The 26,597-nt window shown below is 41.6% G+C and overlaps 1 protein-coding gene across 1 annotated transcript; it reads left to right on the forward strand.

Annotated features, from left to right (window-relative positions):
- Positions 1 to 516: 516 nt before the first annotated feature.
- On the forward strand, positions 517 to 26,114 carry LOC137341830 (uncharacterized). The gene is made up of 8 exons (XM_068005342.1): positions 517 to 596; positions 3,499 to 3,538; positions 11,471 to 11,612; positions 13,217 to 13,349; positions 16,200 to 16,269; positions 20,444 to 20,638; positions 23,422 to 23,546; positions 24,582 to 26,114. Exons 1-8 carry the CDS (start codon positions 574 to 576, stop codon positions 25,159 to 25,161), a joined length of 1,308 nt encoding a protein of 435 aa, XP_067861443.1. The 5' UTR covers positions 517 to 573; the 3' UTR covers positions 25,162 to 26,114.
- The last annotated feature ends 483 nt before the right edge of the window (positions 26,115 to 26,597 follow it).

Consider the following 26,597-nt stretch of genomic DNA (forward strand, 5'->3'; position numbering starts at 1 on the left):
CGGCTGTGATTTCCTCACCCACCCCGCGGTCGGGGGGGGGGGGTCGGCTGTGATTTCCTCACCCGCCCCGCGGTCGGGGGGGGGGGGTCGGCTGTGATTTCCTCACCCGCCCCTCGGTCGGGGGGGGGGGGGTCGGCTGTGATTTCCTCACCCACCCCGCGGTCGGGGGGCGTCGGCTGTGATTTCCTCACCCGCCCCTCGGTCGGGGGGGGGGGTCGGCTGTGATTTCCTCACCCACCCCGCGGTCGGGGGGGGGGGGGCATCGGCTGTGATTTCCTCACCCGCCCCTCGGTCGGGGGGGGGGGTCGGCTGTGATTTCCTCACCCACCCCGCGGTCGGGGGGCGTCGGCTGTGATTTCCTCACCCGCCCCTCGGTCGGGGGGGGGGGGGGGCATCGGCTGTGATTTCCTCATCCGCCCCTCGGTCGGGGGGGGGTCGGCTGTAATTTCCTTCGCGGCCTCGAGCACTGTTCCCGCGCCTTTCAGCAGCAACCGCCAATTCCCACAATGCTTTGCAGAGCTCTCGCGGGATTGAAAGTCTCGAGCGGCGAGCGCGGGAAGAGGAAGAGTCGCCATGAATTGGGTCGGAGGTGTCCGGTGAGTTGTTGAGGTGTCCCGGCGGGGTAAGGAAAAAAGTAGGGCAGCGGATGATGAGAGTAATAAGGGGCTGGGGATTAAAAGGAGGAGAGATGAGGAAATTGAAGGGTGAAGTGGGTGACTGGGGAAGAGTAGAACTAAAGGGACAAATGGGTTAAGGGCTGGATCGGGAAGGAAAGACAGCTGGAAGAGAGGAGAGGGAGGGGAGGTAGTGGGAAAAGGGAATAGGAACAGGAGTAAGTCATTCAGAGAAATGACTGATCTGTATCTGAACTCATTTTACCTGCCTTTGATCCATGTCGTATGACACCATTATCTAACAAAATCGATTGACCTTAGTCTTGAAAATTTCAATTGACACCTTCATCCTTGCGGGGAAGCAAAATGGAGGGAGGGGAGTGGAGGAGAAAGGAAATGGGGAAGGTTAGCCGTGATCGGGCCTCCAATATTCTCTGAATAAAGAAGGAGGCTGACATGAAGATAGACTTAAAATTAGATTTTTTTTTGGAAAAGTACTATTACTTGTGTGGTATTACATAATTTTGACAAAATGGAGGCTGAGAAGTTTATAAGAATGTGCTTGTCAGCAACATTCGATGGCAGCAATACAACCTGTTACGTTAATGAACTTGTGCCTGCCCCAGGCTCTTGCTCCTCCTTTTGCTGGCAGTTGGATAACTGCCCAATATCTAACTATAAGATAGCATAACCTAAATGCATAACAATAGGACTTCCTTGTGATTTGAACTGGATATTGTATTTTTGGCTCACGCCCTCACGTATGCCTCAAATCTTTTCGAAAGTGGACTGAAACACTTGGTGAGATGAGGCCAGCTATGACTCGGTGAGATGAAGCCAGCTATGACTCGTTGAGCTGCTTTATTTCACATGCAGCATGTGAACATACAACGTAATGGTCAAAACAAATTCCACTTCTCCCCTGAAAGGTACTTTGGTTTATCAAGCATGCTCCATGCAGACATGGTGCAGCCATTTACCCACCCCCTGTCCTACAATCTTCTGAGGGAGGTAACAAAACAGGGGGAAAAAAATTGAGGCCAATTTTGAAAAAACTCTGGGGAAAGTCCTCTCTGACCTAACCATAAGATAATCAAACAAAGCTGCAGTGGTAATCTATAAATCCTTATAATTCCAGCTAATCTGCAATTTATCTCTAAAACTGGAAGTGTCCTCTCTCAGGAACTTGTCCAGCTGCCTTTTGAAGGACTGCAGGGAATCTATACTCATCACATGCTTCAGTAATCTGTGCCAGAAGGCAATGACCCTGCGAAAAGAAATACTTCCTGTTATCTAACCTAATTCCTTGTCTATGTATTTTGTACACATACCCACTAGTTCTCCATTCCCCACCCACCTCAATTAACCTATTCCACTGGACAGAATCAATCCCTTCAACATTTTAGAAACCGTAATCATATCTCCTAAGCTTATGTTTTTCCATCAAGTCCAGCATCCCAAACAGCCTTGAGTGTCTTCATCTAACTAAGGCTATTTCAGCATTTATTTCTTTATAATACATTTTAGCAGCATCACTTTCTGGCACCATTGCACCTTCAAATAGTGAAAATGATCAGATAGCAACCTTCTCTTACAAGCAGGTCCCATGAATCCCAGGGTTCTAAAACTGACAGGTTGCCCCATGAGCCACCATTGCCACCACCACATGCTCCTGTTCACTTAAGCTTTGTGATTCACCCAGTACTCTGACCTCAAAATGACTAACTTCCACAGTGTGGGTGCACCGATGGTGGTGCATGTGACCAGTGAGTGCTGGATGCTGTGAGGTGCTGCCTTCTCCTGTCCCACTGGAACCTCTGGCTTGTTGGGGACCAGAGACAGGAGAAGCATGTGTTGGAATGCTGGCTTGAAAAACATCTTTTCAAATTGTACTGACATGGAAATGTGTGTAATGCTTAAGTGATTGCATGTGTGAGCATGTGTCAGTAAACAGAAAAAGGTTTACAGAAAAACGATGGTACTAGCCCTGACTTTGGGGGAGGCCTCTCTTTTCACCCTCCCTTTAGGCTTTCAATTCCCAGAATGTCAAGAGTACACTTAGAGGCAGAAAGTTTCCAGGCCCTCCTCCCTGCCATGCAAACTTGTTTCCCACTACTTTGTGCTGCCCTGTCCTGTAAGCAGCGAAGTAGTGTTGAGATGTTGGAAATTTGAAGAGCAGATAGTGACATCCAGGTCGGTGTCTCCCTGCTTCTAAATGTATATGACTAAATAAACATGCTTCAAGTAACTAGATTTTGTTGTAGGCTTGCTTTCTGGGCAGATCTTTATAGAAATTTGTAACAATAGCTCCAGTTTCAAGTTGCACCTAGAATGTTTGCCATGCTATTATGTGATTTGGCTGCCACGTTTCTTACATTACAACAATGACTACACATCAAAAGTACTTCATTGGCTATAAAGTGCTTTGGGATATCCTGAGGTTATGAAAGATGCTATATAAATGCAAGTCTTTCTTTGCTGCTTCAGAATAGAGTCAAACCTGGGATCTTTCTGATCTGCTCTGTTCAGTAATACTCCATAGAGAGCCAGCCTCTGAAAGAATCCTAAACGATTATGTTAGTAAAGCAGTATTACAGCCAATGAAGTACTTTTGAAGCGTAGTCACTGTTGTAATGTAGGAAACGTGGCAGCCAAATTGTGCACAGCAAAGTCCCACAAATGGCAATGAAATAAATGACTAGATCATGTTTCAGGTGTTGGTTGAGGGATAAATGCCAAAACACATTATGGATTACAGAAATGGAATGGAGGAATTTTCACTACGTTTCCATTAGCTATTGGGGTGGGAGTTTTTCCCTGTTGGTGAAATGATTACTTCTGGTGAGTTTTGATATGTTAATGTCATTGCATTCCTTTTACATAGAAACAGAATCAAGCTGAAGCAACAGAAAAGGCAGCAAAAGGTAAGAGTTAATTGAATATAAAGGGGAGTTTCCCTTTGGCGCTCCTGGGCACATTAAACTGATTAAAAGTTGCAGACCAGAGATGTATAATTTCCCAATATGCAGTCCATGCACAGCGGACAATCTCCCCTAAACTGTAGAGAAGGTTGCTGTTGGATTGGTAGATAGCTATGGCCTGATATTGTGTTCCCTTTTATGTAGGTTATGCAAACACAGGCCCTGTATAGCAGGAGCAAAAAATCAGGAGTTTGATTCCTGAGTTGGTTTTGCACTGGATCTACATTGGGGGGGCAAAAGAGGTTTGTGCTGCTTTGGGTAGACCTCATTATATGCATTTGGATTGTGTCCTGGCGTCTTTGGAAATTACTAATTTGCTATGTCGGAGATATAATAAAAAATGCTAGTGCACAACCTCAGGAAGTACCTTTGGAAGTACCTCATCACCTTTGGATTGGTAGATATTTTATTTTAATACGTTAATATTTTACTTTATGGCTTTCTGCTGTTCTGGGAGCTGGAGGACAAGGAAGATTTCCAGAGCATCATCAAAAGAATATCTGATGTCTGCCTGAAACTGAGGCAGGTGGCACAGATCCACTAATCGTCTGGTAGGATGGCCCCGACGGAACATCTTTGGCGTGTCATAGGAGATTTGACGAAGGTGGCCATTCTCCAGGTTGGGATTGAACCCTCAAGGTGACCTCTGGTTGTCCCAGTAAAAAGTCCTCTCGGGAGGTTGAAAGTTGAAGCAGCATATGCATTGTGACAGACGTGCACAACCTAAAGCCAACCTGGGTGTCAAAGTGACGGTGCATCATATAGCTAAATTGTTCTAAAATCACTTGAGGTGTTCGGACTTTGAAAAGTGTGACTGTGGCAAAGTTTCTGATTCTACATTAAGGATGGCACACTGCCAAGATATAGGCATGAATATGTAAGCTGTAAAGTTGCGCAAGGGCATGTTATGGGTTAGGAGTACCTGTAGAACACGCAGTACTTTGTGGCAAGCAATGTTTGGGCCCTCTACAAGATACACAGTATAGTTGGGTAATGTCTCCTTGCCAGATTCCTTTGTGTGCTGCCTTCTCTGTGTTTCCAGGTCCTGTAGATAGTGTACCCAGTCTTGAGTCTCCTTCCCACCTGCTGCTGTGAATGGTACCCATAGGTGCCAAATTCGGTAATCATCCTTGCACCCACCTAATGCAGTTGCAAGTCTTTCCAAGGATGTACAGAAATAAGTGTGGCTGCCACACATTAGCAGCTGTTTGGATTCTGAATGCTACTGATATCATAGCAATTTTTTTGTGCACACCTATATAACTGCTGGGACTGAGAAAGAAGGAAGATAGCAAGAAAAAAAATACACTGAAAAAGTGTGAGAAAGAAAGCATACATGGTAAGGAGAAAAGAGACATAGTGGAAGAGCAAGAAGGCATTAGGAAGAGACAGGCACAAAAAGAGAAAAGGAAAGACATACAGGAAAGGAAAGAAGAGCAGGAGAAAAAATACGAAGGAGGAAAGAACTTGCATTTGTATAGCACCTTGTGACATCCTCAAGTGCTTTACAAGCAATGGATTACTTGGGAGTGCAGTCACTGTTACGTAGGCATATGCAACAGCCAAGTTGCACGTCGCAAGGCCTCATGAATAGCAAATGAATGAGTGACCAGATCTGCTTTTGGTATTGGTTGAGGGAGGAATGTTGGACATGGGACACTGGGAGCACTCCATGCTCTTCTTGGAATGGTGCCGTGGGATGTTTTACATTCCAACTGACCTAGCAGTTTGGGCTTCGGTTTATCATCTTACCCAAAAAATGGCACTTCTCACAATGTGGTATATACTTTCTAAACTGCACTGGAGTGTCTGCCTAGATTATATGCTCAAATCCACAGAGGGGCTTTAACCCTCTGAGTCAGAGGGGACAGTGTTACCAACTACGCCAAGAAGCAGAGAAGAGGAGACAAGCGTGAAGGAAAAAGAGTGGCGATTCCTACATGTAACCTAGAGTAGCAAGCAAGTACCGTATACGTTTTTCCATGGTTCCATGGTTCCATGCTGCAAGCAAGATACTGAAATAGAAAAAAGTTATATTCTAAAATCAGTGAATACATTGTAAAAAATGCAAATGTAATGTCCTAAAATTATGATAAAATGGAAGGGGGAGGCTACATTCAGGTCCAGCTTAAAATATTAAATGCACCAAACCAGCAGCAAAAAATCAAAAGTCTCCTTTTTTGTGTCTCTGCATTTATGTGTTGATACTTACTAACTAATAAGCAAACAAATTTTAGTATCATCACGTCTTGGTGGTAAGTCGGTGAAATTGAGCACGTGTTTAAAATTGGAGTGGGTCAAGTAAGCTGCTGGGAAAGGCCTAGTAGTGTTGCAGTGCAACTACATGCCATGCATAAGTGTAGCTGTCTATTGTTTTGCTGGATTTATGTTATTAACCATATCCCTTAATGCAAGAAACAGTTTGAACAAATGTTTTTCTAGTGTTCACATTTTCATTATACTTAGACTATTTTCATAAAGTAACTGGGGCTTAAATCGGATAACTTCAAAAACCGCATGCAGGTAGTGCGATCCGCTGCTAACCCGTGCCCGTGCTTCCTACGCAGGCAGGACGAGACTTCAAGCTGCGTTGGAAATCAGCGTTGATAGCGTTAAAGGTAGCTGGTACCTGTTACTTGCTGAAAATAACAGTCTGTTGTCTGCAAGGGATCTGAACGGAGATCCGATATCGCACACATAAACACAGATGCAGGTCCCGTCCCTATGTTTACACACTGATGAGTTATGTTAAAACATTGACTAAAGGTTGCACACCCCTAAATCCCACATCCTCCAATCTGCATGCCAGACCTTATCAGTCTGCTGATCTGAGTTTGTACCAGGTCTGCAAGAGTACGTGCACCAAGGTTCTCTGCTGATGCACTAGAGGCCTTGGTGCAAGAGGAGAACAGAAGGAGAGACATCCTATATCCACAGGAGAGGGGCCAAGAGGCAGCGGGGGACGAAGTCAATGCTAGGCGCACGGCACCATGAACATGGATGCAGTACAGGAAGAAGTTCAATGCTTTGATACGAGTGGTCAAAGTGAGTGAGGTCAACTGTGAAGTGGCATCTCCTATCAACTATACCATTAGCTGCATCCACTGCTCCACGCACTGCACTACCTCCACTCCCATCACCCACATACCAACAAACTCTTTCCATCAGTACTCAACTCTTCCAATTAGATGCTTCCTGTCACCCTTATTTCTGCTGTTGCAAACCTCCCACCACAACTCACAGGCTACACACATTGGCAGCTAATCAACCATGACAGGCACATCACCCAGACACACATCCTGCTTTTTTGTAGGAGATGATGTCTTGTATCAGTAGACAGCAAGTGGCAGTTGCATTTAGCCCCTCGAGCCTGTTCTACCATTCAATGAGATCATGGACCTGTGACCTAACTCCAGATACGTGCCTTAGCCCCATATCCCTTAATACCCTTGGTTCACAGAAATCTATCAATCTCTGATTTAGAATTCACAATTGAGCTAGCATCAGTGCTGTTTGCAGAAGTGTTCCAAACTCCTCCCACCCTTTGCGTGTAGCAGATTTTCCTAACTTTAATTCTGCACGTCCTGGCTCTAAATGTTTGGCTATGTCCCCGCAACCTAGTATTCAAGTATAGGCGACCTCCAAAAACAGTTACAAATGTCTGGGCAGCCAGAAGCAACAATCCAGCAACTAACTTGTAAATCCTGCATGGTCCCTTTTAAGTAGCATGGTGGGGGTCCTCCAAGCATTCTCAGACATATTCAGATGATCATGGTTAAGACTGTGTGTTGAGTTGAGCATTAGACACCATTTTGGGACTCATCACTTTAAATCAGCGTTGCACACTGTAAGCATTTCCTCCTTACTTTACATGCTTCCGGGATTCGGTGTTTGCACATGCACTAATACCTATACCAAGATGCCGCCTGGCACACGTCATGCTGGAAACGTGCATGTGCAGCCAAGACGCCATCTTAGCACTTATGGAGGCCGTGTAGCGCTGAAACAACGGGCGCTAGGTGGCCGAATTTCTAGCCCACTATATCTATATGTGTTATATTAAAAATCTTGTATATTGCACTTGCATTATTGTAACCTGCGATGCAAAGATTTCCAGTGAGAACTCCAATGTTTAAATGTCAACAATTACATCATTTATCTGTGATTGTTGCCACTACGTTGCTCTATAATGGGAATTCCAGTGTTAAATGACAACACTGACCTGTATGGAGTACTGTCATGTCACCAGCTGATACTACACAATCTTTTTCACTCAAAATACCTTATGAATAAATTTTCATTTTTTTCACAGTAAATGAAATTTTCAATGTTCAAATTACATATTTCACTAATGATTACATTTACCCATTGAGTTGTCTTTTAGTAGTTTCATTAAAGTTTTTCCTTCAAGGCCTCAGACTGTCTCAAAAGCCTGGGCTTCGACTGGATATTTTTATCTCACAACAGTTAGAACTTTTAATCGTTCTCTGCATTCTGAGCATTTGCATTTTGCAGAATTTCCAGAATGCTATCTGTGCATCAACAAGAGTTGAAGGCTAGAAGAGAGTGTCCCATCATCTTATGAGAATTTGAGGGTAACTTTGAAAGAACCTACAGATTGAATTCTTAACACTTTTATTTCAGGCATGAAGACAAGTCTATAAATGTAATAACAAATGTACTTTTGTGTTGTGACCACCGGAGACAAACGACATGTGATAGGCAATACCACCAATTTTTGTGGTTATAAAAGAAAACATCAAGAATGGACCTTTATTTTGGTTTTATAAAATTCTGTCTCTTCTGAACCATATTTTGAAGTTTGAGTAAATTATTTTTATATAAATACTCAGCCCCCCACCCCTTCTTCTAATGGAGGTGTGTCAGGCAAGCTAGGATTCCTAAGAGGAGCTCTCTGCCCTCCTGCTAGAACCTGCCCACCCACATCTGCATAGCATATGAAATTACCACACTTTGGCAGATATAGTGCTGGTGGAGCTTCCTTTTTCCCCAAAGGAAACTGACAGCATATCTTCAATGGCATCACTATGGTATGTGCATACTTGACTAAGTATTATGCTGGCTGGTTCTTTAAAAGTAATCCCAGTCACAGCATGTCAGGCTTTGCATGGTACTGCATTAAAGACATACTAGTGTGATTAAAAGCCGATCAGCTGGGTCTGCCAAGATGCCACTTATCATTTCTGCAGGCCCTGCCACACCTAGACCATAGGGACTACGCTTCTCAGGATCTGGATCTGCAGAGAGCCATATACAGGGTTGTGCCAGCTGCTGCAAGAACATCAACATCTACTTTGCAGAATAGGCTGGCACATGCAGGAACAGTAGCGATTAACCAAAGCCTGAAACTTCTCTGCACCTCCTTGCAGGCATGCTGCAGTGGGGATGGTATTGTGGAATGGCAAAGAAATCAACTCTCCTCACCAGTACCTCATGCAACACCATCTTGACTTCAATGGCCATCAAATGGGACTGCTCCATCATTTTGTCTGCTGACTCATGCCTGCATCTAGTATTCTTTTCTTTCATTTTTAGCCTGTCATTTCTTAATCCCCCTGCATGTTCAGCCTTGGCAAAAGCAGCTAAGAGGTTGTAATGTCCCCAGAAGTTTTCTGAATTTTTGTTCCCTTATTCTGACACACACTTTTAATTGTCCCCATCCTTTTAAATTTGACTTGCATAAAATGTTCTTTCACCATTACTGGAGTCCTCCCTGTACCTGTCTGTGTCTCTACCTAGTGGTGTGAATAATTATGCAAATGAGCTTTCAGTGGAAAATTGAGTGTCTTTGCACTTGACCTTTGAAGGGTTGGGGGGGGGGGGAGGATTTGCATCAGTATTTAACCATTCAGAATTAACTTAAAACTGAAGACTAAAATCGGCCCTTAGTGTGCAATTATAAAATAAAAGCAGAAAATAAATCCTGATGTCATAAAATGCTCAATGAAAAGTATGAATCTGTTTTTCGGATATTGACTAACTGCTGCATTTCCACCATTTTTATCTCTCTCTCAGATTTGCGGTATTTTTATCTGTGCAAAAGTATAGGTAATTTTGTGTTAGCACTCATGCCCACTAGAAACTGAGTTGATGTCTGCCCAAATTCATAATGGCTGGCAAAGAGAGGAACTTTCATCCACATAATTAATGTGGACAAGAGTCAAATCCAGTTCTCAAAGATGAAAGGACTGTTTGCTAACGCACTACATCATTCAGTCCCCACCCACATAAATTAAAGTGTCACTGCTTTTCTGAATGAGCTATGGGGTTACCACAAAACCACTCTACTGCACTTTGCCATTGAAAGAGACTCCCATCCAGGAGTGCAGAAACCTGGAGTAAACCTTTATGTTCCAAAAGCATCCAGCCTCTGTTTCTGTGCCTTTATCAGTGTCATTTCCTATTATCATAGTAGGTGCCCAAAATTACAGTGCGCCATAGTGTCCAAACTGCACTTGGCTTCTTGCAACAATAAATGGCTATAATTATTTATGTACCCTTATTTTGTTTTATCACCATATATATACTTAAGTATGTTTTAAGCTTCTGGCACATTTACTTTCATTTTTTGATAATGGGGATTTCTGATTATTCTTAAGTGAATGATAAAACAAAGTAATAATCTATTATGGTGACTGAAAATCTCTTGATGTGAAAACAGCAATCTTGTGAGCACTATGATTGTCTTGTCACAGTTCCCATGTCACACCTTTGTGCATGTCAATTTATTGCAGCTTAAATTTCATATTCATAAATCAGCAACAAATCCCAATTGAACAGGTAGGGAATATACTAATCAAAAAAGTAGCAAGAGCAGTAAAAACCACCAATTGTGAAATTCAAAAACTACAAATCAAAAATGGGAGGTTCAGCGACAACTTCCATTAAAACAGATGAACCGATCAAATTGTTTTTTAAAAAATTATATTTATAAACCCCCTTGGCTGAAATCTTGATTTCTCCACTAAGTTGTGCGTTTATAACTGGAAATAAGATATGTAACTTAATAAAGACATTTATAAAAAAGAAAATGATTAAACTTACTCATTAGCATTTTCTCTGCTTGAAATGGATGTAACAATTTTTTCTGTCTGGTGCCTGAGTAAGAAGCTTGATCCTTGATTTCATATACCCACCACTGATAGTTGAAGAGACTCAAGTTAACACAGCATGAACCTGTTTATTTATTTTACAGGCAAGAATATTAAAAAAATTCACTGCCTCTGGGAAAATCTGTTACGAACTCCTTTCACTGGAGATATATGTCCTTTCCCAATTCCACACTATTGCACCTTCCTTCCCTCTTACAACAGCATAATATACAACTTGCCACGACCAACACCATGGAAGATCTGATAGCGGGTTGAACCTTTTTTCCAGCTATCTCATGGACCCATGGTATTAAGTGGTTAGCATAACCCAATTCTGGGATACAATTGATCCATCAGGTCAGGTGGAGAAACAGGTGGGTGTAGCACCATTAATTTGTTTTATTTTGTCTCCCTTCTTAAAGTAATTATTTCCATGTTTTATTTGATTTCCTTGTGGCACACTGCATTTCCTTACCTAGAAGTCAGGAAAGCAACTCAATTGTAGGCTTTTCCTTCAATTCAGCTCATTGCTAGGAAATGTATCAAGTTTTTCTCCATCTGGAGAAGAACCTGATCGTCCCTTCATTCCTCACTATGAAGATACAGCTGAGATCAGAAAGTTTCAGTATTGGGATTTGCAGCTGCAACCATTTCATCAGACAGCTTTTTAGAACACCAACATGGTATAGTACATTAAAAGAGTTTTTTTTATATTTGGTGTTTTGTATTAATCTACTAATTTACCCTTTAAAATCTTTTAAAGGAATTTTTTGAGAAGAGGAAGCTTAAATCCAAATTTAAACTGTTAGGGCCACCATTGTCACCTCAACAGAATTCTTCGGTTAGCTGGGATCTTCTTACTCTGCATATTGTTAACCGAATAGCTGCAAAGAAGGAACATAATGGTAAGAAAAGTACAGATCTTTTACTTCTCCACTAATGAGACATATGTTCAATAAATAAGATAGACATACTTAATTTCTTTAAGCTTTGCTGCTGTGTATTTGCAATTTAGGACAGAGATTTAAGGATTAATCAAAATCAAACATTTACTAAACCAGATTACAGTTAAAGTATCCTTAATTCAAAGGCAGATTCTAATTTCATATCAAATCTCATCACACCAAGTATTTGCTCGTACTGCTTCAGAGAGATCAAAGAAGCACCAGTGCGAAAGACATAGACATCCAGTTCAGATCACAAGGAGATACTATTATTACTGCCCTGGGTTACATGACTGCCCAAGTAGATATAGGGCAGTGTGAGTCAACTCTCATTAAAAATAAGATGCTGAGACCACTTACAGGAGTGAATGACACCACTGAACTCAAGTAGGTATCACTGCAGATGCAAATTCATAAGAGTTATTACCTGTCTTCCCTTTACAGATGCTGCCTGACCTGTGCATTTCCAGTGTTTTCTGATTTTGTTTCAGATTATAAGCATTTGTAGTATTTCCTTTTATTTTAACATTCTTCTATGTTAATTGTGGATTCACAGACTTGAAATACTATAAATGTTATCAATTTTACTCATTGTGTGAGGGGCACCTCAAAAAATTTAGTGTGCTTTGAAATTTATCTTTTATTAGTTTTGTGCTTTATTTTCTGATATGTTTGTAATCTGATCAATGATTGCATTAAGTTTTCTGAGAAACATGTTGGTTATGTACAGATTATTACATGATAATATGTCAAAAATGTCCCCTGCGGGAAACACAAATTAGTCAGAGGCTAAATCTGTCTTTTGTTTAGTAAAAAGTGTATGCAAGAGATAACCAGACACGTATTTAATTAGAGCTGCCACTTTCACCAGACCAAAATGGAACAGGGGGTAGGTAACGTCACGGCAGGGGGTTTGAGTTTGATGTTTTCTTTGCTGACAGCCATGATCTAATTGAATGGTGGGATAGGCTCGAGGGGCTAAATGCCCTACTCCTGTTCCTATGTTCCTAATAATTCCTTGAAGACTTTAATAATCATCTCTAATTAAAGTCTCTACATTGTGAAATACAAAAATAAGTGGAAAAATAGATTTCCATTTTAAAAATGATTTCAAGGTTCCAATTTTGTTACATAAATTTATCATCTCATTGTTGGCCTGGACACAATGCCTGCTGAAATTGGAGGAGGGATGCATACAGTTAAAGGGATGAGCAGGCTCTTGGAAGAGGGAGTGGAATGGCTGGTGCTGAAGAAGGGAGCATCTAACTTCTCTGAGGCTGATTTGGAATGCTGCTGGCCCAAATTAGAGAAAAGAGGGGTGCTGCAATAGTTGGAGTACCAGGGAAACAAAGTCACTTGGCAGCGCTCATGTGAAATGCCTCACATCCTGTAATGCACGCCAGCACATTCCATGTCCGTGCTCCCTTACACTCACCATTCCACGAATCCTGACTCCTTGCATCCTCTTTAGAAAATAATTTCACAATTACCCAGGTCAAAGCTTTTATATTGATAACAGTGGCAAGATCACCAGTGATCAATGTCTTTTGTTTTCTTTATCATAGATGTGCCAAACAAAATCATTCAAGTAGATATGAAGAAAGATACAAAAATGCCAATCAGGCGACATAACATTGAACTACCAATGTCTCCCTGCTCCACACCCTCTCGAATATCCCTAGAAGAAAGTCAATGCAGGTATTTTATTTTTGTTTTGAAAGATAATGGCAATCAAATTTGTGAGATTGCGCTGTGGTGGTTGTCCCTGTGATAATACCTTTAACAGATGACAATACAAACAGTTATGCATCCAACATAACAGTGATGGCCCTGAATTTCCTTCTTTTCTTCAGCACTTACACCATTGTTTTGCTGTTATTGCACCAAAAAGATTGAGAAATGTGCTGTCATTGCACTAAACGCAAATTTCCTCGATCTTTTTAACCCTGAAAGTGCCAGGATTTCCAATGGGGCCAAAAAGGGGGGATCCCTGGCTGATCTGAGTTCCGCCCTAAATTCTGGCGGTTCGCCACAAAATGATCCTCTTCGTTATTACAATATTAAAGGTGGCTGTCAAGGTAACTGCTGCCATTAATGCTTATGCCACTGAGTTTCTCTAATCACCAACAAGAAATATCTGCCAAATCTCCCATCACACAGTTGCATCACCTTGTTTGCCTGGGCTTGTCAATTTATCAGGGAAAACCACAGCAACATGAGCGATCCCTTAATAAGAACATAAGAAATAGGAGTAGGAGTAGGCCATACGTTCCCTCAAGCCTGCTCCGCCATTCAATGAGATCATGGCTGATCTTCGACCTCAACTCCACTTTCCTGCCTGATCCTCATATCCCTTGATTCCCCTAGAGTCCAAAAATCTATCCGCCTCAGCCTTGAATATATTCAGTGACTCCGCATCCACAGCCCTCTGGGGTAGAGAATTCCAAAGATTCACAACCCTCTGTGAAGAAATTCCTCCTCATCTCAGTCTTGAATGGCCGACCCCTTATCCTGCGACTATGCCCTCTAGTTCTGGACTCTCTAGCCAGGAGAAACAATCTCTCAGCATCTACCCTGTCAAGCCCCCTCATAATCTTATGTTTCAGTGAGATCACCTCTCATTCCGCTAAACTCCAGAGAGTATAAGCCCATTCTACTCAACCTCTCTTCAAAGGACAACCCTCTCATCCCAGGAGTTAATCTAGAGAACCTTCGTTGCACTGCCTCCAAGGTAAGTATATCCTTCCTTAGACAAGGAGACCAAAACTGTACGCAGTACTCCAGGCGATGTCTCACTAAAGCCCTTGTAAGACTCCCCGACTCTTGTACTCCAACCCCCCTGCAATAAAGGCCAATATGCCATTTGCTTTCCTAATTGCCTGCTGTGCCTGCATACTAACTTGCTGTGTTTCTTGTTTGAGGACACCCAAGTCTCTGAACACCAATACTTAATAGTTTCTCACCATTTAAAAAATACTCTGTTTTTCTCTTCTTCCTACCAAAGTGAATAACCTTACATTTCCCCACATTATACTCCATCTGCCACCTTCTTGCCAACTCACTTAAACTGTCCATATCCCTTTGCAGACTCTGTGTCCTCCTCACAGCTTACTTTCCCACCTAGCTTTATATCGTCAGCAAACTTGGATACATTACACTCGGTCCCTTCATCTAAGTCATTAATATAGATTGTAAATAGCTGAGGCCCAAGCACTGATCCTTGCGGCACCCCATTAGTTACAGCCTGCCAACCTAAGAATGACCCATTTATTCCTACTCTTCGTTTTCTGTCCTTTAACCAATCCTCTATCCATGCTACTATATTATCCCCAACCCCATGAGCCCTTACCTTGTGCAGCAACCTTTTATGTGGCACCTTATTGCATGCCTTTTGAAAATCCAAATATACCACATCCACTTTCCCCTTTATCTACCCTGCTAGTTACATCCTCAAAAAACTGTAATAATTTTGTCAAACACGATTTCCCTTTCAGAAAACCATGTTGACTCTGCCTAATCATATTATGATTTTCTAAGTGCCCTGTTTCCACTTACTTAATAATGGATTCCAGTATTTTCCCGATAACCATTGTCAGGCTAACTGGCCTGCAGTTCCCTGTTTTCTCTCTCCCTCCCTTCTTGAATAGCAGGGTAACATTTGCTACCTTCCAGTCCACTGGGATCGTTCCAGAATCTAGAGAATTTTGGAAGTTCATTACCAATGCATCCACTATCTCTGCAGCCACCTCTTTTAGAACCTTAGGATGTAGGCCATCAGGTCCAGGGGATTTGTCAGTTTTTAGTTCCATTAGTTGGTCCAGTACTTTTTCTCTAGTGATATTAATTATTTTAAGTTCCTCATTCTCATTTACCCCTTGGTTCCCCACTATTTTTGGTATGCTTTTTGTGTCTTCTACTGTGAAGACAAATACAAAATATTTGTTTAACGCATCTGCCATTTCCTGATTCCCAATTATAATTCCTCCTGTCTCAGCCTGTAAGGGACCAATGTTTACTTTTGCTACTTTCTTTTTACATACTTGTAGAAGCTCTTACAATCCATTTTTATATTTCGTGCTAATTTACTTTCATATTCTATTTTCTCCCTTTTTATCAATTTTTTGGTCGTCCTTTGTTGGTTTCTAAAACTCTCCCAATCCCAAGGCTTATTACTCTTCTTGGCAACATTATAGGCCTCTTTCAATCTAATACTCTCCTTAACTTCTTTAGTTAGCCACAGGTGGATCACTTTTCCCGTGGAGTTTTTATTTATCAATGGAATTTATATTTGTTGAGAATATTGAAATATTTCATTAAATGTTTGCCATTGTTTTTCAACTGTCAAACCCTTTAATTTAATTTCCTAATCTACCTTTGCCAACTCGCCCCTCATACCTATGTAATTGGCTTTATTTAAGTTTAAGACTCTAGTTTCTGACTTAAGTACATTACTTTCAAACTCAATGTGAAATTCATCATATTATGAACACTCGGTAATTTTTCAAACTGGGTTAACTTAAATAAAAAATTTTGAATGTCTTTTAACAGTCCACAAGAAAAAAAATGGAGCAGCAGAAGAAAACATTTTGCCAATACAAGGAACTTAAAATATGGGGAGGTGAGTGGCAATCTCAAAATCCACTTGATGAAACTGAACACTTTGGGTTCACAATCTGAAGTAGTAAAGTAACTCTTAGAATTTTACAGCACAGGAGGCCATTTGACCTGTAACACCTGAAAGAACTTAGTCCCATTTCCAGCCCTTTCCCATAAGTTTTTCAAATATTTATCCACTTTGCAAAAGCTATTGTGAATTCCACCTCCACCATTGTTTCTGATATCTGAACAATCCTTTGTGTAAAAAGATTTCTCAAAACCTTTCCCTTTGTTCTTTTTATGATCTTAAATTTAGGCGCTCTAGTTACCTCCTCACTGACCAGTGGAAATAGTTTTTCCTGTTCATCTTATTAAAACCCATCATAGTTTGTACACCTCTATCAAATCTCCTCTGTTCTAATGAAAAGGGCCCCAGTTCCTCCAGTGTTTCCTCATAACTAAAGTCTCTTATCCCTAATCTCATCTCAGGGAATCTCTTCAGCACCCTCTCCAGGGACTAGACATGCTTCCGAAGGTAAAATGCCCAAAACCGGACAACAGACTCTTAACTGTAGCCTAACTCAACACACAGTTTAATGCCTGTACAGCCATGTAATCTCCTGGGAGAGGCAGAAACCAGAAAAAAGCCCAGGACCAATAAGGGGAAAAAAAACTCTGGAAACCAGTCCAGGCGATCGAAACCAGTCCAGGAGATCACATTGACCATGCAAACGTTAACTGTCAATCTATATGATGCGATTTCTGCCTGAGCCAAGAACCAGTCCAGCTCCCTTTTGAAGCTGTGCAGAGAGTCAGCACACATCATACATGCCAGCAATGCATTCCAGACACTCACTACTCTCTGGGAAAAGAAGAACTGCCCAACATCTAGCCTATTCCTAGTCCTACTATTCGTCTGTCTCTTAAAAAGCCCAGTGGAATTCAACAATCAACTTGCCTTTGGTGACTACTCTCTTGGAAGCTGTATGTTATGAATATAGTACTGCAAAAAATCTGGAAATATGCAAACTGGTTGTTGGGGGCGGGGGGAAGGTTGTTTCTAAATGCTCCATTGTGGAAACATGTGAAGAGGGGGGATATATTTGACATCAAGCTTGGTAAAATGGGACACAGCAGAGAATATCGTAATTCTCACATTTTCCATTCTCAAATTGTTTTGGGTTTAACTTGTGTTTTAGAAACTTTTAAGCTGCACTGGTTGTACCTGCTAGGGTAAATAACAAGAAGATCTGGAAGGCACTGCCTGAAAGGGTGTTGAAGCAGATTCAAAAGGGAATTGGGTAAATACTTGAAGGGGAAAAAATTGCAGGTCTATGGGGAAAGAGCAGCGGAGTGAGACTAATTGGATAGCTCTTTTAAAGAGCCGTACAGGCATAATTCCTTCAATACTGCACACATCCTAGAATCTCACAGTACCTCAGGCCTCTGTGCTCTTACCTGATCAGGCAGACCTTTATAATTTCCATTAATATATGAACACAAGATGAGTGCACCTTCTCTTTTATTGCAATCAAGTCCAGAGTGATCAATAGCCATGCTATTCTTGGTTCTCTTGTTATTTCTTCAAAGAATTCTATAATGTTGGTCAAGTACGACCTGCCTTTTGGTAATCCATGTTAACTGGCCCTGGTTAATTTGTGTTTCTCTAAGTGCTTAATAATTTTAGCCCATATTCTAGAGAGCTATTTCTGTGCTCCAAGCAGAGAGCTGTGCTCACAGGGAGCAAGGGTTGGAGAATCAGGATTACTATTTTGTAACTCTATCTCTGACTAGCGCTCCCTTTGGGCATAGCTTCCCTGCTGGGAGCATGCGATCACACAATTGGCCCTAGTTCACCAGCAACTGAAATAAGATTGTGACCTATAATTTCATGGCTTATAGTTATCTCCTTTTGAAGGAGTGGTGCTCCCCACTTCTCATTCAGCTCTGACTCAGTGCCACCCGTCCCTTCACTATGATCTGTTGTCCCACTCTTTCACCATCCCTCCTCTTCTCGCTCTCCTCTCTATCCACCTCCCCCACCCACTCCTCTCCCTTCACCCGCCTAGATCCAGTTATCCACCTGCATTCTAACCCTGCTTGACCTGAATTCTGCATTTGTTCTCGATTCCCTGCGTGCAACTCCATGGGAGATTGACTAATATTCTTCATATTTGTACTAGCTTTCGTTTTTATTACCTGCACTGCTTCTTGTTTCAAATTTGATGTAATCTCCTTACTCATCCACCCAGGCCTTCAATACATTTTCTTTTTTCCTTACTGGAATGTAATTAATTTGTACCCTTTCGATGTCTTGTTTACGTATTTCCCATTGCTGATCTATGGTTCTAATTGCCAATTTTTCTTTTTAAGATCCTTTTTTATCTCTCTATAATTTGCATGTTTCCAAGTACCCATGTCCTCAATTTTTCTTTATCCTTTTCTGTTTTTTACACTTAATTATAATATCATGACTGCTTCCCAAATGTTTCCCTACTTTTATGCTGCCTACTTGCTCTGCGTCATTACCCAGGACCAGGTCAAGCACTGCTTCCTTACTTGTTGGAGTACAAACATATTGGTTGGGAAAACAGTCCTGAATATAAAAAATAAAATCTCCTTTCTCACCACAAACACAATCCCTATCCCAATCTGTTTTTGGATAATTAAAATCTACAATTATAACTCAGTTGTTAATACACACCTTTCTAATTAGTTTACATATTTCATCTTCAATTCCCTTTCCATTGGTTGGCAGTTTATGATATACACTCAGTAATGGGTCCAACCCTGTACTATTCTTCAGCTCAGTGCAAAGGCATTCTGTTTGGACAGTAGAGGTAATTCTCCTTCAATATGCTACTGGCAGGAAGGCTCACTCCCTGGGAGTGCATATCAGAAATTAGGTTGTGTCCATTAATTTAAATAGTTGGAATCTCATGGACTGTGTGTGCCTAAGTTTCCAACAATGGTAGGCAATGCTCCCCGCTGGGTGCACAAGATTAGAAAATTACCCCCAGTGAGCATTGGCAGGCAATTCGACTGTGAGGTTGGCCAAAGTTCAAACTGGTACTTTCCAAGTCTGTATAGTTCAGTAGTTTCTCATGCCGTACGTGTATCTATTGATGCATCATGGGTTCTGCTTTTCCCTTCAATTTAGTTTATACCCTCCCCCACAGCTCTGGTCAACCTGCCCACGTAGATCTTGAACCACCTCCGTTCAGTTGTAGGCTTTTTCATCAGTACTGCTCACGACTGCACCAGAACTGGTCCCAATACCACAAAAAACTGAACCCTTTCCTTTTAGTTGCAGCTCTAACTATGCTCTACCTCCCTAGTCTGGCCTCTGGTTAGCACACAATATTAGTAATAATCCAGAGATTACGATCTTTGAAGTCCTGCTTCTTAATCTACTTCCTGATTCCTGGAACTCCCTTTATAGGACCTGAATCTTGTTCTTCCCTACATCACTGGTTTCAACATGATCCAGATGATCTATCTCTCTCCAAGAATCTGGAAAACCTTCCTCCTCCCACATAATATAGAGTGTTTCCAATTTTTTCTCGAGCTCAGTAATCTTTACCTCAAGCAAGTTTTATACCTGTGGCCATTCTAATTTCCAGAAACCCCACTTCATGCATGTTTCACACAACATGGGTTTCAACTGTTCTACCATAATAAATGGACTCTCAGGGCTCAGAACTCAAATAACAGAAAGCAATTTCAAGCCAACTACACTTCAGCGTGGAACTCCAGTTCAGGCCAGACAGACTCCTTGTAATCAGTCAGCTGCTTTTTCACTCCGCAGGCCTGTTCCAATGTGAATGCCTCTCACTTGTACAATCTACCTAAACCCGTCCCACCACTAGGTTACCTCCCTCCACACATCCAAAGCTGCATCAGGACCTAATGAACTGACTGCAGAATATTGTGTGAAACCAGCACATTACACTTCTGATGACTTTTACACTTGTTTCTACCCATTTGGAGTAAACTGCACCTGTATTGGAAAATCTAGGTTGCTGTCTTTTAACTCACTATTTGAAACCCATTATCCTATATACATTGTCTAATCTTGTCATTTTAATTGGTAATTTAATTCAGTTTTAGCTTAAATGCAATTTACTTTCCTGAGAATATTTGCATTTGTTTTTGAGAGAGATTATGAATGCCTTTTTGCTTCATTATACCCCTAGCTTTCCCCTGTAATGGAATCGAATTCTCTGGAATATAATGTCGTGAACAGTTCGTGTTCTTCAATGGATAGGTTCAATGGGTATCCATTGTCAGATTCATGGATCTCTGCTAAAAGCTATCCTTTACAAGAAAACCTAAGCATAGAAGCGACTACTGCTTGGGACTCATCCTATGACAATCAGGAGCATTTACAGGTTTAAAAAGTTATATTTACATTTTAATTTTGGTGTTAACTACCATTTTAATTTCACTACTGCATGCATTCTTACTGTTGGCAGCAAGAAAGCTCATTCCCATGCTATCATGAAACAGAACTACTCCCACAACAGATGTACAGGATTTGTGCCAATCTGAACGTGTATTCAGTTTAGAACAGGGGCAGTGCCAGGTATCTGGGCCCCATTCCTAGAGACCTACTGTATGCGATTACTCCCTGGAATGGCTCAATGCCCCTCTATAAAGGGACCAGATTCGGAGTGGGACATTGAAGGAGAGCACCATTCAACTCCAAAATTCTACGACTGGGATTGGGGGTAACGAAGCCAAGGAAACTTAACTGCCCTCCCCACCCTCCAAAGCTTCAACAAACAATGTTTTAACTTCCTCATGCACGATGCAACTAAATTTAAACAGGCTTGACAGTACACTCAATATAGAGAAGTAAAATATCATTAATAAGAAACATGTGAACACAGTATAAACTTTTTTTTGTCTCCAATTGTCTCCTCCCCTAGAGGCAGTGATTCATGCTGGGGACAGTACCATGGGTATTTCTCAAGAAGCCATTACCCAAGACAGTGACCTAGATTTTCTGATTGTAACACCAATGGTGACCCATTCATTTTAAACAGGTTGCTACTGGCATTATAGTTATGATGTGGAGATGCCGGAGATGGACTGGGGTTGACAATTGTAAACAATTTTACAACACCAAGTTATAGTCCAGCAATTTTATTTTAAATTCACAAGCTTTCGGAGGCTTCCCCCTTCCTCAGGTGAACGATGTGGAAATGAAATCCTCGAAATGAAATCGCATTTATAATTCACAGAACAATGCTTGGTGATTACAGACAGTTTTTTCAACTGCCCGTTGCCAAGGCAATCAGTGTGCAGATAGACAGGTGTTACCTGCAAGGTCTCAGAATATACAAATCACCAAAAAAAACAACAAACAAAAAAAAACAGAGATAGAGAGGTAGAAACATAGAAAAGACAGCAACTGACCCGTTATATTAAAAACAGATAACATTTGTTCGCTGGTGGGGTAACGTGTAGCGTGACATGAACCCAAGATCCCGGTTGAGGCCGTCCTCATGGGTGCGGAACTTGGCTATCAATTTCTGCTCGACGATTTGGCGTTGTCGTGTGTCTCGAAGGCCGCCTTGGAGTACGCTTACCCGAAGGTCGGTGGATGAATGTCCGTGACTGCTGAAGTGTTCCCCGACGGTGAGGGAACCCTCCTGTTTGGCGATTGTTGCGCGGTGTCCGTTCATCCGTTGTCGCAGCGTCTGCATGGTCTCGCCAATGTACCATGCTCTGGGGCATCCTTTCCTGCAACGTATGAGGTAGACAACGTTGGCCGACTCGGAAAGGAAAGGATGCCCCAGAGCATGGTACATTGGCGAGACCATGCAGACGCTGCGACAACGGATGAACGGACACCGTGCAACAATCGCCAAACAGGAGGGTTCCTTCCCAGTCGGGGAACACTTCAGCAGTCACGGACATTCATCCACCGACCTTCGGGTAAGCGTACTCCAAGGCGGCCTTCGAGACACACGACAACGCAAAATCGTCGAGCAGAAATTGATAGCCAAGTTCCGCACCCATGAGGACGGCCTCAACCGGGATCTTGGGTTCATGTCACGCTACACGTTACCCCACCAGCGAACAAATGTTATCTGTTTTTAATATAACGGGTCAGTTGCTGTCTTTTCTATGTTTCTACCTCTCTATCTCTGTTTTTTTTTGTTTGTTGTTTTTTTTGGTGATTTGTATATTCTGAGACCTTGCAGGTAACACCTGTCTGTCTGCACACTGATTGCCTTGTCAACGGGCAGTTGAAAAAACTGTCTGTAATCACCAAGCATTGTTCTGTGAATTATAAATGCGATTTCATTTCGAGGATTTCATTTCCACATCGTTCACCTGAGGAAGGAGGAAGCCTCCGAAAGCTTGTGAATTTAAAATAAAATTGCTGGACTATAACTTGGTGTTGTAAAATTGTTTACAAATGGCATTATAGTTGGTAAACCTAGGACAGTAAGTGTTAACTGGCTTGATTGTGGAGGGGATCATAATGCAGGCCAATCCTACCCTCATCTAATACACAAAGGCACTTTCCAGCAGGTGTCAGTACTCAACGAACAAGGGTACAAATCCTGCGGATTTTCCTCTGCCTAGCCCAGAGACACTGAGGTCAGTTGTCGTGCCCTACCAGCATCTCAATTGAGATCAGCTAACTGAGCACAGATCAGGGATTGAACCCAAGACCTTATTTATCTGTACGAGACTCCATTCCACACTGGACTTTTGCTGGTTTTTTAATTTGTTCTTGGGATGTGCGCATTGCTCCGCTGGCAAGGCTACATTTACTGATCATCCCGAGCTACCGTGAGAAAGTGGGGCTGTAGATCTTGAGTATGTTTGTACAAATGAGTGGCTTATTATGCCACTTCAGAGGGCATTGAGTCAACCACATAGTGTGGGACTACAGTCACATGTAGGTTAAACCGGGCAAGCTCACTTCCATGAAGGACATTAATGAACCAGTTGGGGTTTTACACCACTCTGACAACTTTTATGGTCATTTTTTCTGCTGCTGGCCCAAAAATACCAGATTTATCAAATCATGGTCCACCTCAATCAAATTTTCAGTATTCAGTACAAATTGTGTTTGAAGTTAGAAATACTTTGGCATTGAGAAAAAAATATTTATTGTTGTATCTTAAATGTTCTTTTTTTCTGCAATTTGTAGCAACATTTTCTTATCCAAGATGGCATTTCCTCATTGAATGAGCCCATAGAACATACTATTGTACATACTGATCATGAAAAGATTGTGCCAAGTTGTAGGAGCTTACCCAAACATTCAAATGCCAGGTATGAACTGTGATAAGATAGGGAGACTTCGGAACTACATTTTTTATATGGCTGTAGTAAACATGCCAAATGTATTTTGAATATTGCTGTCAGCCAGCAGTATCTCTAAGGGAAGCACATTGGCCTGCGCTTTCCAATCGGGGGGTACCTTTAGCGGTCAGGATCTCTGTCTGCCATGTCGATGTCTCCCTGACCTTGGCCAATCTTCTGGCCCCCAGGTCAGTTGCCGGCCCCCAGGGAGTTGCACCGACTGGGGCCAGAAACTAACTGCAGTGGGCCAATTAGCCTGCCGCAGAGGGAGGAAGAGGCAGCCCCCGAGTTGCCTGAAAAATTTGCAATTGTTCTAAAATTTTTAACGCTGTTCCTGGGGCCTGTGTGTGACAATGGTCTGAGAGTGATTACACAGGCCCCACTCCTCTTACATTTGAACGCTGATCACCATGGCCTGCAGGCATCCAGTATTCAAGCAGGGCAAATTGTCATTTCATTTGCCTATAAAAACTTATACAATGGAACTCTATCTGGTTCACTGTAGTTTCCTAGCAGCAGACAATCAAACAGGAGTTCTCACAGACACTGGTTTAGACCACTTTATGAAGTGTCGGAGTCATTTATAGTGCACTTTCCAATTTGGATTGTACTTATTAAAAAAAAGTGCTCTGGCTGGTGAAGGACAGTGCAAATGGGACATCAGTAATCGGATTAATGGCAACAATACTGTCTCAAAATTGTAAAACACCATCACTGACTCCGATATAGCACCAAGTCATTTTTGAAACCTGCATGTAAGGAATATTAAACTTAAACATATTTTTATTCATGGGTTTGAATCAATATATTGTAGCTAAAAATCTTTGTCATAGAAATTACAGATTTTTTTGGGATAAAGTGGTTCACTGTGCAACTGCTAACATTTGAGGATGATTGTGAAATGAAAAATAATTGAAAGCTTCCTGATTTTTAAAAAATGATTAAAAAGATGACAAATGTATTTTCATATGAAAAGAATAATTAATATGTTAATATTTCTTTAAGGTTGTTGCAAAGTTCCTTGATGGAGAGTTCAGGTATTCATTCCAACAATGGTGAAGAATATGTTTCCTTTGCTGTGCAAGATACATTTCCTTTACCTCAGAAAGTTACGACACAACTTGCAACCACGAATCAGAGCATGACTTTCTATGGCACAGAGTTTCCTCTGACTCAGTGCTTCAACTCAGAAAATAGTCAACCTATAGCCAGCTACATATGTCAAGAGAAGTTTATGCATAATCCTTTGGCTCCAGCTGAAACCGGTTTTAAAATAGATGCTCCCTATAAAAGAAGTGACATGTATAGACCTTCACTTGTCGATCAGAAAAGTGTTACTCAGGACAGAAAAAGTGTAAATATTTTCACACAACCAAAAAACAATTTATTTAAAGAAGCAATTGAGAAAGATCATTTTGGTGAAAATAATTCACATGATCAGCAGTTTCTGGAAAGCAACTTAGAAGAGTTCAATGTTCAGGAAAACAATGGCTTTTTCAGAGGATTTGGGGAAACTTGGAGACCCTTAGACTACAGAGGAACAGGTTGGTATTATGAAATACCATTTTACATGTTATTTATTTGAAGATGCCTGTTTGCTTTGAATTCAAACCTAGACGGCCTCCTGAGCTGGGAGGGAGTGCAGTGGGAATACCCAACTAGGCTGTTGAACATGATAAGAAAATCCCTGAACCCGTGCATTTAATTGCTTGCAGTTCCAAATTTACCCAGAACTCAGCTCATGGTTTGTATAACTAATTCACACACAGTACATGAATGGTGAGGAAAACAAGCAGAAATGGTGGGATGTATGAGGTGGTAGAGGGAAAAGAGAGAAACCAGGAAGCCTCCTTAAAAGATTTTACTGACCATCCTGCCTCCTGAGAGCGGGATGGTCACCCGCCTCCTGAAACCCGTACACACAATCCCCAATCCCTCCTTCCCCATATGTGCTTTTAGTATCAACCATAGTTATAGATTTAGTGTGAGAGGTTCTGTCAACAGTACGAAAGTGTTAGCCATTTTGACTATGCTAACCTTAGGTGCTATTTTGGATGATTTATGGCAATTGTACCATTAGTACAACTTTTGGTAGCCGTGCCTAAACTTCCATATGCCAATAAACACAATGCAGTATTGCCACCTGTGTAGTTTATGCTCGGTGCTTGCACTTATCTGTGATACTTAGGCTACTTAACTGTATCTCCCTCCCACCACCCAACCCCCAAAAAATTCTTCATTTGCCTTTGTTAGTTGCTTTCACAGCACATTGTTAACACCTGAGTAAGTTGTACTTGTGTTATCTGTTCTAACAGATTACTCAAATACTATATGGAGATTAATGCAATCCTGGCAAGGAGTTACAATTCCCTCATTCTTCCAGATAGCATTGTTTTTGTGTACTGTAATATTTTGTGCAATTGAGCACCATTTTGCAGTGTAATGTTTCTGAAATGCAGGTACATGTGACTGATGCTTTCAGATAAACTGGCCTTTTCACATCCCTGTTTTAATCAGGCAATAAAAGATTGTACATTGGTTTTGAAGTGGTTAATCTTTCCCGTTGACTGAACAGAAGAAATACAAACAGCTCATTACTTGAGTCAATTAAACATAATTTTTTTTTGCAGTGCTGAATGATTCATTTGAAAGTAGTCAATCTCCCAGCTATTCTCCAAAAGAAACTGAGAGTTGTTGTAGTGCATTTTCTGACATGGTGAGTATGCAGTATCATTTAGATTTTTGTGACGTGTACTTTTCTCAGCTATGTTTGATACTTTTTGCCATGGAGTCTAGTTAAATAGGTGAAGACAAACAATAAACATGCTCCTTGACCTGTTGGCCAGCAACGCATAGGGTCACTCAACTTTTCCAGTCCCACCGCACCAGAATTCAATTTCGTACTAGGTTCAAAATGTGAATGGGAAAACTCTATTTCAGAAAGACTCTCCAAAGCTGGATGCCACAGACACACACTGCTGAGTGAACTCGGCAGAGTTACCAACAGTGCTCAAGCAATTT

Source organism: Heptranchias perlo, chromosome 24, assembly GCF_035084215.1.
Source record: "Heptranchias perlo isolate sHepPer1 chromosome 24, sHepPer1.hap1, whole genome shotgun sequence".
NCBI classification, from domain to species: Eukaryota; Metazoa; Chordata; class Chondrichthyes; order Hexanchiformes; family Hexanchidae; genus Heptranchias; species Heptranchias perlo.